At 56.1% G+C, this 13,494-nt stretch overlaps 1 protein-coding gene across 11 annotated transcripts in view; it reads right to left on the bottom strand.

Moving 5' to 3' along the window:
* Nucleotides 1–13,494, bottom strand: part of INPP5A (inositol polyphosphate-5-phosphatase A) — a 256,343-nt gene that overhangs the window by 13,398 nt on the left and 229,451 nt on the right. For all 11 annotated transcript variants that reach the window (XM_065521648.2, XM_065521647.2, XM_065521646.2 and 8 more), the window contains one exon: nt 2,952–3,025. In XM_065521648.2, the coding sequence (XP_065377720.1) occupies nt 2,952–3,025 (74 nt within the window). The remainder of the gene's footprint in view (nt 1–2,951; nt 3,026–13,494) is intronic.

Below are 13,494 nucleotides of genomic sequence, written 5' to 3'. Positions count from 1 at the left end.
GACCAATGCTGGGTGAAGAAAGCCCATCGCGGCCTCTGCTCACCATTAAGGGCTGATGCCACCTGACCCCACATTGACTCAGAGCTGCCTGACCCTGCATCCACTCACAGCCACCTGGTTTCCAGAGACCAGAGTGGGTGAGACTCATCCCTGTCACCATGGGTCCCTCGTCCCCCAGTAATTCTAAGCACATATGTAGAGCTTTAACACATTACACCCAATGGAAATAGCACATGGCACGAAAGGCCTTTGGGAGGCTGCATCGTGGGTGCCATCCCGGCCCGAAGGCACCATCTTACAGCACAGGGTCCCGCCCGCGAGAGTTCTTCATGGGGAGGCAGAGGCAGCCCAAGGTCTGGCCAGCCTCCTTCCCGCCTGCTCACCCTCCTGCTTCTGACCACCTCAAACAGGTCACTTTTGTGGCTGTCCCTAAAGAAAGCACTAGGAAGAACCGTGCGTTTAGTTAAGGACAAAAATTGAGGGCTGTATGAATGTCTGAAATATTAGCACCCTTTCTGGCAAAATGACAGCGTTCAGTTCCAATTCATTCCGAGCAGAGTTCTAGTCATCCATGGGATCAGTGGCAAACGCCTTTGCGGGAGAAGACCCCGCTGGTCTTCAGACCCATCTGCCAATGATATGTTTCCTGGCGTCACTCCACCAGTGTGCACCAACGCCCCGGGTACGGCTGTTCCTGGAGCTCTGCGCTAGGAATGCCGTCTCCTCCCAGGGTCAGCAGGTGCGGGATCTCCCCATGGAGTGCCTGCCACCCGCAGGAGGGTCCTGTCCACCAATGCTGACATGGTGCCTCAAGCCGCTCCAAGGCAGTGAGCTTACCTCCGCCCAAAACTGGGGTGGGGACTGGGTGGCAGGGACAGGAAGATGCACTTGGCTGCTCGGCCAGTTTGCAATGTGTTCACTCAAACCACAACAGCAAAAACTATGAAACGATTCTGAAAACCGGGAGCCACAGTGGGAAGGAGATGCTGCCAGACCAGCAGGTGCAGATGGTGGCTCGGCTCCCAGCTTCTGAGGAGCTGGGGCAGACACAGGCCTCAGGCAGGCCGTGGCAAGGATGCCCCCCAAGGCCTCAGAGCCCTGGCAGCCTTCAGGAAAGCACAGGAAGGCCAACACATCCTGACAGGTGTGAAACTGCACGGGGCAGAGTGTGAGGTGGCAGGTGGATGAGCCTGGCATGCAGGGGCACTCGGGACCCCCCAGCAGGGCAGAAGCAGTGGGAAAGCAGACGCCACTCTCACACAGCCAAATGCCGAGGAGCAAGCCCGGCCGGCCTGGGCACCCTGGGAATGCTGAGGGTCGGGGTCCACGGATCTTTCTGGAATGCCACTGGACACGAGGGTCTCTCTGGGGGCCTGTGTCTCCAGCAGTCAGACTTCAGATCCAAGTGGGAGTGGGGAGCCCTCCAGGAAGAGGGGTGTGGGCCCGAGATCCCCTGGGGTTTCCTGCACCTCCTGCAGGATGAGGCTGGTGTGCGGGGCAGGGAGCCTTGGTGCCTTTGCAGAACAGGAAGGAGCTTGTGAGGAGGGTGGGAGGCCTGGGCCACCACTGCCTTCCAGAGGCTCCTGCGACCTGTCTGAAAACTCCCCTGGACACCAAAGTGCTCTGCCACTTTCAAGGCTCAGCCCTCAGCGCTGCCTCTGACTATGGGAAAGCCTGAGTCAGCTTTCTGAGGCTGCATCCTCCGGCTCCCAGCTGAGAGGCAAAGTCCACATCTGCCAGTGGAAGTCCCCTGTAGCTAACAACAGTGAGAACTGCTCTGTGCCAGCAAATCTGCATAGAAATGCACACAAACACCCACACCCAGGCACACATCTCCATGCGTGAACACACACGTGCACACACACCCATAGAACACACAGCCACATGCATATGTCCTACACACACACGAGTCACACGTTCTCACTCATGTTCACATATGCAACCATGTATGCGAGCACACCTCGTGCACACACATCCACAACTGTGTGATGCATGTCCCACACACATTGGCACCAGGTCTGCACATCCACGGATGCCACGCAACGTCTGCACCAGGTCTGCACATCCACGGACACCACGCAACGCCTGCACATCCACGGACACCACGCAACACCTGCACATCCACGGACAGCACGCAACATCTGCACATTCAAACTCAGGCGCACACACACGCATGCCTTAAACACATCCACACCCATGTAGACACACTGCATTTGGAGGTCCCAATACTCCCAGAAAGATCCATAACACACAGTCCCCGTGGGCCGCTCGTGTGCAACTCTGATAAGGCTGTATTTTGCGTATTGGAAAAAACCTTTTTTGAAAAAAGATAACAGAATTACTTATTACTCTCAGCTGCTTGCTTTCTTCAGGTCATGAAAAGGGCAGGAGAAGGCGCAGTTTGCACACAACTGCAGGACACATAGGTATGTGTGCACACACAAACAAAAACACCATGCACACAAGAACACACACACTTGTGCTCATGTGCACACACAGATGCACAGGTACACACACAGATGCACATGTGCACACACAGATGTATACGTGCACACACAGACACACTCGTGCACAAGTGCACACAGACGCACACATGCACACATACACATAGACGCACACGTGCACAGATGGCCACGTGCACACACCCTCGTGCACAAGTGCGCACACACACACAGATGCACATGTGCACACACATGCACAGATACACACAGACACAGACGCACATGTGCACCAGATCCACAAGTCCACACACATGCACACGTGCACACACACATGCACAACACACTTGTGTACACACAGATATGGTAGATACACTCCAGATGCACACAGAATGCACACACTCATGCCCAGCACACACCGGCACACACAGACATGCAAATGCACCAGAGACTGGGAGGGCGGAGATGCCGCCTTCCTGGCCGGGTTCATCCCCCAAATAGCATGTTCCTTACCTGGGAGGGAACGAGATGTCCAGTTCATACAGTCTGTCCTTAAAGACAGACAACTCCTTGTCAAACTCCAAGAGCTAAAGAAAAGAAAGAGCAGAAAAAGTCACATTGGTTTTCCTTGCTGGGGGCACGTGTGTCTGTGTGCACCTGGGACGCTCGAATGCTTGGTGTGACATCTGCCCTTCCCAGAGCTGCCACATCTGTCACCAGAAAGCTCTGTGGCGCCAGCAGGCTCTGGGGTCCGCCTGCTCTGCTGCGGACAGTGGGACCTACGCCGCCCGCTACAGGTGTGCTCTGCCCACCCAGAGACCTTCCTCTGTTGGGGATGCCAGAGAAGCACTCGCGCCCTCAGGCACCGCCGTGGCAGCCCCAGCAGCAGCCCCTCTCGGCCTCTCCTCCCTAGGGCTGGCTCCCCCAGCAGAAGGAACACAGCTCCTGTCCTGCCCTGAGTGTCAAGTAACTTGCAGAGTAAGCGATGTCAGCTTGGTGAGAACAGGTCAGGGAAAATGGTCCCAAGGTGCACAGTGGGGAGATTCTGGCAGCAGCTTGGGGGCAAAATGTTCATTCCCACATGCACGGGAGGCAGACAATGGCCTTGCCCCCGAGACTCTTCCAAAACAAGCCCAGGCAGGCATCACCTCCCACCCCTGCAGGACTGGCCCCGGCCGTCTTCCTGAGCGGTCACCATGCACACCCTCTCCTGTGCTACTCATTAGTCATGTCCCCACAGCTGTGCAGGGCATGGCATTGAGCCAGGGCTCCCTCAAAACCACACCACATCCTGGCTCTTCCTGTGACCTCGTCCGTCATCCCTGAAACGGGCACTCAGCAGCCTCATGCACACAGTCATTACCCTGTGCCAAGCTGCTACCTGAGCCACCGGCCCAGGCCTCCTGCCTGGAGCACAGAAGTTCACAGCCCCGCTGCCTCCTGCCTCCTAAGAGGGTACGGCTCCAGCTCCCCTTCAAGGGAACAACTCCCTCCCTCCAGCACCCACGGCCTCTGGGAGGGGCCCCAAGTCAGCTTCTCAGTGGGGTGGGGATGCAGTGGAGGCCTCGGGAGAGGGACGCCCCTCCTCAAAGGCAGAGCAGGGGCATGGGCTCTGGACCAATCCTGCACATGTGTGTTTATGTGTATGCAGGCATGTGTGTTTGCATGCAGGCATGTGTTTATGTGTGCGCAGGGATGTGTGTGTGTACATGCAGGCACGTGTTTATGTGTATGCAGGCATGTGTTTGTATGCAGGCATGTGTGTGTCTGCATGCAGACACGTTTATGTGTGCACAGGCATGTGTGTGTTTGCATGCAGGCATATGTTTATGTGCGCTCAGGCATGTGTGTGTTTGCATGCAGGCACATGTTTATGTGTGCACAGGCATGTGTGTGTTTGCATGCAGGCATGTACTCAGATACATTCATACACAGGCCTACAAACACACATCATCTCTAGGTCATTCTGGAGCTTGAGTTTGAGGCTTCCCCACGTCAGAGATGCAGCAGGGTCCCCAGTCCCAGCGTGGGCCCTGCTGGCTTCTCAGGTGTGGAGGTCAGGAGGCAGCAGGGAGGTTGCCAGCCGCCAGGTGCCATGTGGTTCTTGGCTCTGCAGGCACCAGCTATGAGACTAGGAGCCCAGATTCCCCCAAGGCCTGCCTAGGAGCATCTTTGAGATCTGCTGAGAGTCGGAAAGGAGCCATTGCCATCCAGTGGCTTTCACCAAAATGCTGATGGCAGGTTCCCTGAATCTCTACGACACAACACGTTTTGAGATTTCAGGAAGGCACTGGCAGGAGGGGATCAGATCTCCCCTGCACCACCAAATCCTCTCATTCCTCCCAGTGTAACTCAGACCTTTCAAGACTCCCAAGTGTGGTTTTTAAGTTATTTATTTATTTTTTGAGACCGAGTCTCACTTTGTTACCCAGGCTGGAGTGCAGTGGTGCAATCTTGGCTCACTGCAACCTCTGCCTCCTGGGCTCAAGCGATTCTCCTGCCTTAGCCTCCCGAGCAGCTGGAATTACAGGCGCGTGCCACCACACCTGCTAAGTCTTTATTTTTCAAAGAGACAGGGTCTTGCCACATTGCCCTGACTTGTCTGAGATTCCTGGCCTCAAGTGATCCTCCTGCCTCGGCCTCCACAAGTGTTCTACCGTGCCCGGCCCCAAGTGTGTTTTCATATTACCACCATGCATGAGTCCACGAAAAGCAGCTTGCCTTAGCCTACAGGTTTTTAAGCTTTACACAAATGTTCTCCTTCCTTCTTCATCCCATCCTGCTCTGGAAGCTCAGCTACTCCTGGTTCTCCGTGGGACCCGCTGGTGGGGCCACATCTCTCCACTGCAGGGTACTGTCTTCATTTTGGCCGTTCTGAAGGCTGAGTTGGTTGCTGGGAGAACTCTAAGTGTGTGGGGTTTTCCACCAGCTCTGTGATCGAATCCCTCCAGTTCTCCTGGTGTATATTTTTGTGGTTGTTCTGGAAACCCACTGCCACTTGCATTCTTGTAGGTAATGGGACATTTTTCCCACATTGCTTTAAAAATCTTCTCTTCATGTTCAATGTTCCGCTGTTTCACTCTGACATGTCTGCGTGTGGATTTACTTCCATTCCTCCTGCTCAGGACTCACCATGCTTCCTGAGGTTTATGTCTTGGATAATTCTGGAAAATGCCCAGTCATCAACTCTCCAGCATGCCCCTCGTGAACCCTCACTGCGTGAGCACTGGGCTCTTCCCTCCTCTCTCAGCCCCTGACCCTCCTGTCCCATCCTGCCACATTTCTGTGCTGCATTCTGGGTCGTTCACCAGGCCTGCCGTCCTGTTCCTTAATCCCTTCTCCAGACGTGTCTACTCTGGCACTTAATTCATCCCTGGAGCTTTTAATTTTAATGATAATACTTCCACAAGTTCTACATTTTTTAAATCTGTTGGGATGTTTTTTCATAGTGTGGTACTTATGTTTCTAACTCTGTCATGCTTTGAATAATTTACAATATTATAATTTGTATCAATTATTCGACGATTTGGCATTATTGAGGATCTGCCCTGCCTTTGTTGTATCTCTGGACTCTTGCTATCTGTGGAATGCGAACTTTTGTGGTTCACAGTTTGCGACTGTAAGATAGTCTTTGGTGGGTCTTGATTTTTGGGAATTTTTTTAGTTGTGACAAAGAATGTGGACCTCCCCTCCAAAGTGACCGACTGGGTCCCCGCACCGCACTGGCCTCCCACAGCTCGGAGTCACCCAGGGTGACTGCTCACGGCTGTCCTCAGCAAGCTTCCTCATGGCACCCCCAGGCTCCTCCCCACTGTGCTGTCCCCTGCCAGCCCCAGAGCTCCATGGCGGGGATGTGGCTATCTGTCTTGCTCACCCAGAGCAGGGCCCAGGTCAGAGCAGGCACCCAAAGTGTCATCAGACGAACACATGCCCCCGCAGCGCACCGCGGTGCCTTTCCCGTTCCCAGCGTGTGATCTCCAGACAATCTAGGCATTTGCTTTCTTTCTCACATCAAGTTACTGCCTTGATGAGACTCCAGTAAAACTTGAAAAGCTGGAGATGCAAGTTCATAGCAGTCTCAGGGGCCTGTGCCACCCAGAGACATGTGACACCCGAAGACGCCATGACCTCTGCAGGGCATACCAGGGAGTAGAGGTCGAACCAGACGCAGCACAGAGCCTGGTGGTCCCAACACATTTTTAGTCTAAGAACCCAAAGAGCCTGGCTTTGTGTTTTGCTTTTGCCAAATGTGTATTTATATCACGCAGATGCAAACTCTTTCTGAAACTCCCCTGGAAACAAGACGCTGTCACCAGACGCCAAATTCTTTCTCTGAAAGTGGGTCCCTGTCCCCACACTCACAGTGGAAACACTGCCTGCTGCATCCCAAGATGCAGGGTGGCGGCCCGTCTGCCACAGGGTTAGACCTGGGGCCCCTCCTCAACCTCCCCTCAGGAAGACCGCGGACAAAGGAGCACCCAGGAGAGGCGCTCGGGGGCGTCACGAGGAAGCACACACTATGCCACAGCCACCCTGTACCAGAGATGGGCAGAGTGGAAAAGAGAGTGAGATGGGCACAGGGGGAAGGAGAGGGAGATGGGCACAGCGGAAAGGAGAGTGAGATGGGCACAGGGGAAAGGAGAGATGGGCACAGCGGAAAGGAGAGATGGGCACAGCGGAAAGGAGAGTGAGATGGGCACAGGGGAAAGGAGAGATGGGCACAGTGGAAAGGAGAGGGAGATGGGCATAGTGGGAAGGAGAGATGGGCACAGCGGAAAAGAGAGTGAGATGGGCACAGGGGGAAGGAGAGGGAGATGGGCACAGTGGAAAGGAGAGTGAGATGGGCACAGGGGAAAGGAGAGATGGACACAGGGGAAAGGAGAGATGGGCACAGCGGAAAGGAGAGTGAGATGGGCACAGGGGAAAGGAGAGATGGGCACAGTGGAAAGGAGAGATGGGCACAGTGGAAAGGAGAGATGGGCACAGGGGAAAGGAGAGATGGACACAGGGGAAAGGAGAGATGGGCACAGCGGAAAGGAGAGTGAGATGGGCACAGTGGAAAGGAGAGATGGGCACAGTGGAAAGGAGAGATGGGCACAGCGGAAAGGAGAGTGAGATGGGCACAGGGGAAAGGAGAGATGGGCACAGGGGAAAGGAGAGATGGGCACAGCGGAAAGGAGAGATGGGCACAGCGGAAAGGAGAGTGAGATGGGCACAGGGGAAAGGAGAGATGGGCACAGTGGAAAGGAGAGATGGGCACAGTGGAAAGGAGAGGGAGATGGGCACAGGGGAAAGGAGAGTGAGATGGGCATAGTGGAAAGGAGAGATGGGCACAGTGGAAAGGAGAGATGGGCACAGTGGAAAGGAGAGATGGGCACAGTGGAAAGGAGAGATGGGCACAGGGGAAAGGAGAGATGGACACAGGGGAAAGGAGAGATGGGCACAGCGGAAAGGAGAGTGAGATGGGCACAGTGGAAAGGAGAGATGGGCACAGTGGAAAGGAGAGATGGGCACAGCGGAAAGGAGAGTGAGATGGGCACAGGGGAAAGGAGAGATGGGCACAGGGGAAAGGAGAGATGGGCACAGCGGAAAGGAGAGATGGGCACAGCGGAAAGGAGAGTGAGATGGGCACAGGGGAAAGGAGAGATGGGCACAGTGGAAAGGAGAGATGGGCACAGTGGAAAGGAGAGGGAGATGGGCACAGGGGAAAGGAGAGTGAGATGGGCACAGGGGAAAGGAGAGATGGGCACAGTGGAAAGGAGAGATGGGCACAGTGGAAAGGAGAGGGAGATGGGCACAGGGGAAAGGAGAGTGAGATGGGCATAGTGGAAAGGAGAGATGGGCACAGTGGAAAGGAGAGATGGGCACAGTGGAAAGGAGAGATGGGCACAGGGGAAAGGAGAGATGGGCACAGGGGAAAGGAGAGATGGACACAGGGGAAAGGAGAGATGGGCACAGCGGAAAGGAGAGTGAGATGGGCACAGTGGAAAGGAGAGATGGGCACAGTGGAAAGGAGAGATGGGCACAGCGGAAAGGAGAGTGAGATGGGCACAGGGGAAAGGAGAGATGGGCACAGGGGAAAGGAGAGATGGGCACAGCGGAAAGGAGAGATGGGCACAGCGGAAAGGAGAGTGAGATGGACACAGTGGAAAGGAGAGGGAGATGGGCATAGTGGGAAGGAGAGATGGACACAGCGGAAAGGAGAGATGGGCACAGGGGAAAGGAGAGATGGGCACAGTGGAAAGGAGAGGGAGATGGGCATAGTGGGAAGGAGAGATGGGCACAGCGGAAAGGAGAGTGAGATGGGCACAGGGGAAAGGAGAGATGGGCACAGCGGAAAAGAGAGTGAGATGGGCACAGGGGGAAGGAGAGGGAGATGGGCATAGTGGGAAGGAGAGATGGGCACAGCGGAAAAGAGAGTGAGATGGGCACAGGGGAAAGGAGAGGGAGATGGGCACAGGGGGAAGGAGAGGGAGATGGGCACAGGGGGAAGGACAGGGAGATGGGCACAGGGGAAAGGAGAGCCCTCAGCAAAGTTCCCACTCAGGTGAGCCAGAACGATGGCTCTGCTGTGCGGGGCCCTCTGATGCCACGTCCTTAATGAAGTCGTCCTGGATTGGCATTCCTCCAACCTTCTGCAGTGACCCCAGAGCCTTCACAGCTGTGGGGGACACAGTCCTGGACAGCACCAAAGTGCGGGGGCACAGATGGCCTCCTGCAGTGAAGGCTCTGCTCACCGCGGGCCCACAGCTCTCATGGAGCACTCAGGGAACTCCGGAGCCCAGAAGGACCATCATCCCTCGCAGGTGTGCGGCACAGCGTCCAACCCTGGCTCTGGCTCCAGCAACCACCAGCACCCCTCAAGTCCTCAGCACCCTGATCCTCAGTGCTGGCCTGGCGCCCATCTGGGCTGCAGCCGGGCCCGGGCTGTGCCTGCCCGTGTGGGCCTTTGAGGGCCTGGGGCTGCCGCAGCTGCTCCACTTCCTAGAAGCAGCAGGTGCTGCAGAGGTGGGGCCTGTGCGCAGAGGGAGCGAGTAGCTAGAGCTCTTGGCCGACGTGAATTCATTTAGCTTTAGAGAGCAGAGCACCGGGCTTCCTGTGCGGTGTGGCTATCGCTCAGGCGGGTCATCCCTGCGTCTGGCCGCCAGGGTCCACAGCGTGGGGTCTGTGAGCACAGTGCTGCGTGGCTGAGCACTGAAGTCGCGAGGCCGCAGCCCTGAGTGAGTGCCCCAGCCTGGTGAATGTGCCAGGCACAGTGAGCAAGGGACTGCACACCAAGGGGCACGTGAACAAGAATAGGGAGAACAGGGCCAGGGGGCTCTGAAGAGGGCCGGGGGCTCCGAGGATGCCAGGGCTGCCTCCGTGGGCTGGCGTGGGCATGGGGCCGGGGCTGGCTGTGCTTCAGTGACACTTACAGTCAGGGCTCCTGCAGGGCAAGGGGGTCACTGATGCTTACGGCTGGGGCTCCTGCAGGGTGAAGAGGGCGCTGGGCCGCAGGACACAGACTGTTCACTGCAGGCAGCTGGACATCCCTGCGAGCCCCGCACCACCTCCCTTCCCAAAAGCGTCAATGTTAGCAGGAATGGGGGTAGCTGGGGACATACCCCGACCTGGAGCCCCACCTACTGGAACTTCTGATGCTGGGCCCCTCCGGCCACCACAGCAGAGCAGCGAAAGCTCCAGGCAGCCCCTAACGCCCGTTGGTGCAGGTTCTGGAAGCTGGGAATCTCAGGCTCGTGTGTTTCTGAACCACTCCAGGCCTGTGCACCCTTCAAAAGTTCCTGAGGCGGAAGCCACGGAGTGTGGCCACAGCTTCTCAGTCTGGGCACAGCCCATGAGGCGCCTCAGGGTATAAGACCCCTGACCCTCCTCTGTACACTCACGGGTGGAGAGACCCTTGCCCAGGTCACAGGATTCTGAGGACCCCTCACGCCCCTGGGGGTCTTCCCTGGTGCATCTAAGCTGGCGCTGAGGGGCCTGGGGACTTCCTGTCCCCCTAAGGACACTGCTGGTCCCTGGGGGGCTCCAAGTGTGTGGACAGGTCCTCACCGCGGCCTGGGCCACGCTGACCTGCTGCACACTCAGGGCCTCAGTCAGAAGCACACCACGCACAGTGCTCTGGAAATCGGAACTCCGCCTTCGGGGAGAAGAGTCTGTGCAACACCTCGCCCTAAATGTAAACAAAGTTCCATGTCACTGTTGGCTGAACCAATGATTTGCGCTGACATGGAAATGTGATGGCGGAAAAATTAAAAACCCAGCTTTCCAATCCTTTTCAGGAAGAACAGGGGTCTGACTCCAAGTGACAAAACCCGACCCTCAGGAGACGGGGCCACCGGATGCCGTGGGAGAGTCCCACAGCCATGGGAGACAACATGTGGCCCACAGCCACAGGAGACCCCACACGACCCACATCCACAGAGAGCAGCTCCTGGCCTTGCACGCCTCATGAGAGGAGACAAAGGACAGTCTAAGGCTTTTCAGCAGCTCTGGGGGTCCTTCCTCAGCACCTGCCCACAGATAAGACAGTCCAGGACAACAGGAAAAAGCTGAGCTGGGGTCAGCCGGCGACCCAGGCCATCGCATGGGCCCGCGGGGTCAGCCGGGGACCCACGCCATGGTACTGGCCCGTGGGGTCAGCCGGGGACCCACGCCATGGCACTGGCCCGTGGGGTCAGCCGGGGACCCACGCCATGGCACTGGCCCGTGGGGTCAGCCGGGGACCCACGCCATCGCACGGGCCCGTGGGGTCAGCCGGGGACCCAGGCCATCGCACGGGCCCGTGGGGTCAGCCGGGGACCCAGGCCATGGTGCTGGGCTGTCGGGCTTGGCTTTCCAGCCTCTCTGCTCCGCTGTGGCCCAGCCCTCAACAGCCACCAGGTCATCCATCCAGGCTGTTTGGTTCTGTACACACACAGTCGTGCCATGTAACGACGGGGATCTGGTCTGAGAAACACATCCTTAGGATATTTCATTGAGGGACATCACAGTGCGCGTACGCTCCACGCCTGGGCTGTACCGTGGGGCCGCAAAGGGAGCTGGCAGGGCTGGAAGGGGCTCGGGTGAGCTGGTGAGCAGGCGGGGGTGAGTGGGAAGGCCTGGAATCAACTGGGCACTGCAGACTTTATAAATGCCAAGCGCCGAGAGTAACAGAATGTCAGACTTTATAAATACCGAGCACAGACGCTGAGAGTAACAGAATGTACTGAAATGTATTTTCTCGTAATAAGTTAACCTTAGCTTATTGTAACTTTTTTACTTTACAAACTTTAACGTTTTTCAACTTTTTGACTCTTTTGTCAAATAACACTTAGCTTAAAACACATTGTATAGCTGTATAAAATATTCTGTTTATATATTCTATAAACTTTTTGCCTATTCTTTATAATATTTCAAAATCTTAAAACATTTTTTGATAAAAATGAAGACAATGACACAGACATGAGCCTAGGCCCACACAGGGTCAGGATTGTCGACACTCCTCTCTGCCACCCGTGTGTCCCATGGAAAGGCCCTCGGGGCAACCACCCGCATGGCGCCTCATCTCCTGCGATAACGGAGCCTCATCTCCTGCGATAACGGAGCCTCATCTCCTGCGATAACGGAGCCTCATCTCCTGCGATAACGGCGCCTTCTTCTCCTGCGATAACGGAGCCTCATCTCCTGCGATAACGGCACCTCATCTCCTGCGATAACGGAGCCTCATCTCCTGCGATAACGGCGCCTTCTTCTCCTGCGATAACGGCGCCTTCTTCTCCTGCGATAACGGAGCCTCATCTCCTGCGATAACGGCGCCTCATCTCCTGCGATAACGGCGCCTCATCTCCTGCGATAACGGCGCCTCATCTCCTGCGATAACGGCGCCTCATCTCCTGCGATAACGGAGCCTCATCTCCTGTGATAACGGAGCCTCATCTCCTGTGATAACGGCGCCTTCTTCTCGGTGGACCTGCCTGATGGACCTGCCTGAGGCTATTCACAGGCACCTTTTTTTATTAAGTAGAAGGAGTGCATTACAGTGATGGTAAGAAGTGTGGGAGAGGAAACGCAGACACCAGTAACACAGTCGTTTATTGTCACTCTGAAGTACGACGCGCTGGGCATCCCTGCGTGTGCCAGACTCTCCCACGGCTGGCGACGCAGTGGCTCCTTCACACCAGTGCCGCCACACTGTGATGTCACAACGGCTACATCACATAGCGAGAGGAAGCTTTCAGCCCCATCGTCAGAATACCGAACTTTAGTCATATATGTAGTCTGTTGTTGACTGAAACGTTATGTGACATGACTGTATACACACGTACACACACGAGTGCACATGTGTACACACACACACGAATGCACACAGGTACACGCACACACACATACACCACATACGAGTGCACACGTGTACATGCACACATGTGTACACACACACTCCCCCCCAACGCACACCACACACCCTTACTTTGCTCTTCAATTCCTGACCGGGCTGAGGAATTCCAGGCCAGGAGGATTTTGAGTGTGTTGCCATCTTTACTTCTTAGCTGCAAATCCAACCACCCAATGACGGAGTCCCTTCATTGTCACCACTGAACACTCCCCAGGCGTCCCCAGTCTCCAAGAGAGACCTGCAGAGCTGCGTCAGGCCCCCGGAGCCCCCTCTGTGGTCAGCACCTGCTCCTGGGTGGCCGGGGCCTCCCTCAGGCCTCAGCTGCTACCGCTAGGGTCTGCCTGAACTTTCTAACTAAAAACCAAACCACCCCCACCACACACCCACTCACATGCACATGCCTGCTCACACACGCCCATCCATGCACACCCCTGCTCTCACACCCACATGCACACGCCTGCTCACACACGCTCATCCATGCACACACCTGCTCTCACACACACACCTGCTCATATGCATATTCCTGCTCACACACACTCACCCAAATGCATATGCACACACGCTCACACACATGCTCATGCATGCCCATGCCTGCTCACACACAAACATGCACACACCTGCTCATATGCCTATGCCTGCTCACACACTCGCTCACACCTGTTCACACACACACCTGCTCACTCG

The sequence above is a fragment of the Macaca fascicularis genome, chromosome 9, assembly GCF_037993035.2.
Source record: "Macaca fascicularis isolate 582-1 chromosome 9, T2T-MFA8v1.1".
Taxonomy (NCBI): Eukaryota; Metazoa; Chordata; class Mammalia; order Primates; family Cercopithecidae; genus Macaca; species Macaca fascicularis.
This window is presented reverse-complemented; position numbering and strand designations above follow the sequence as displayed.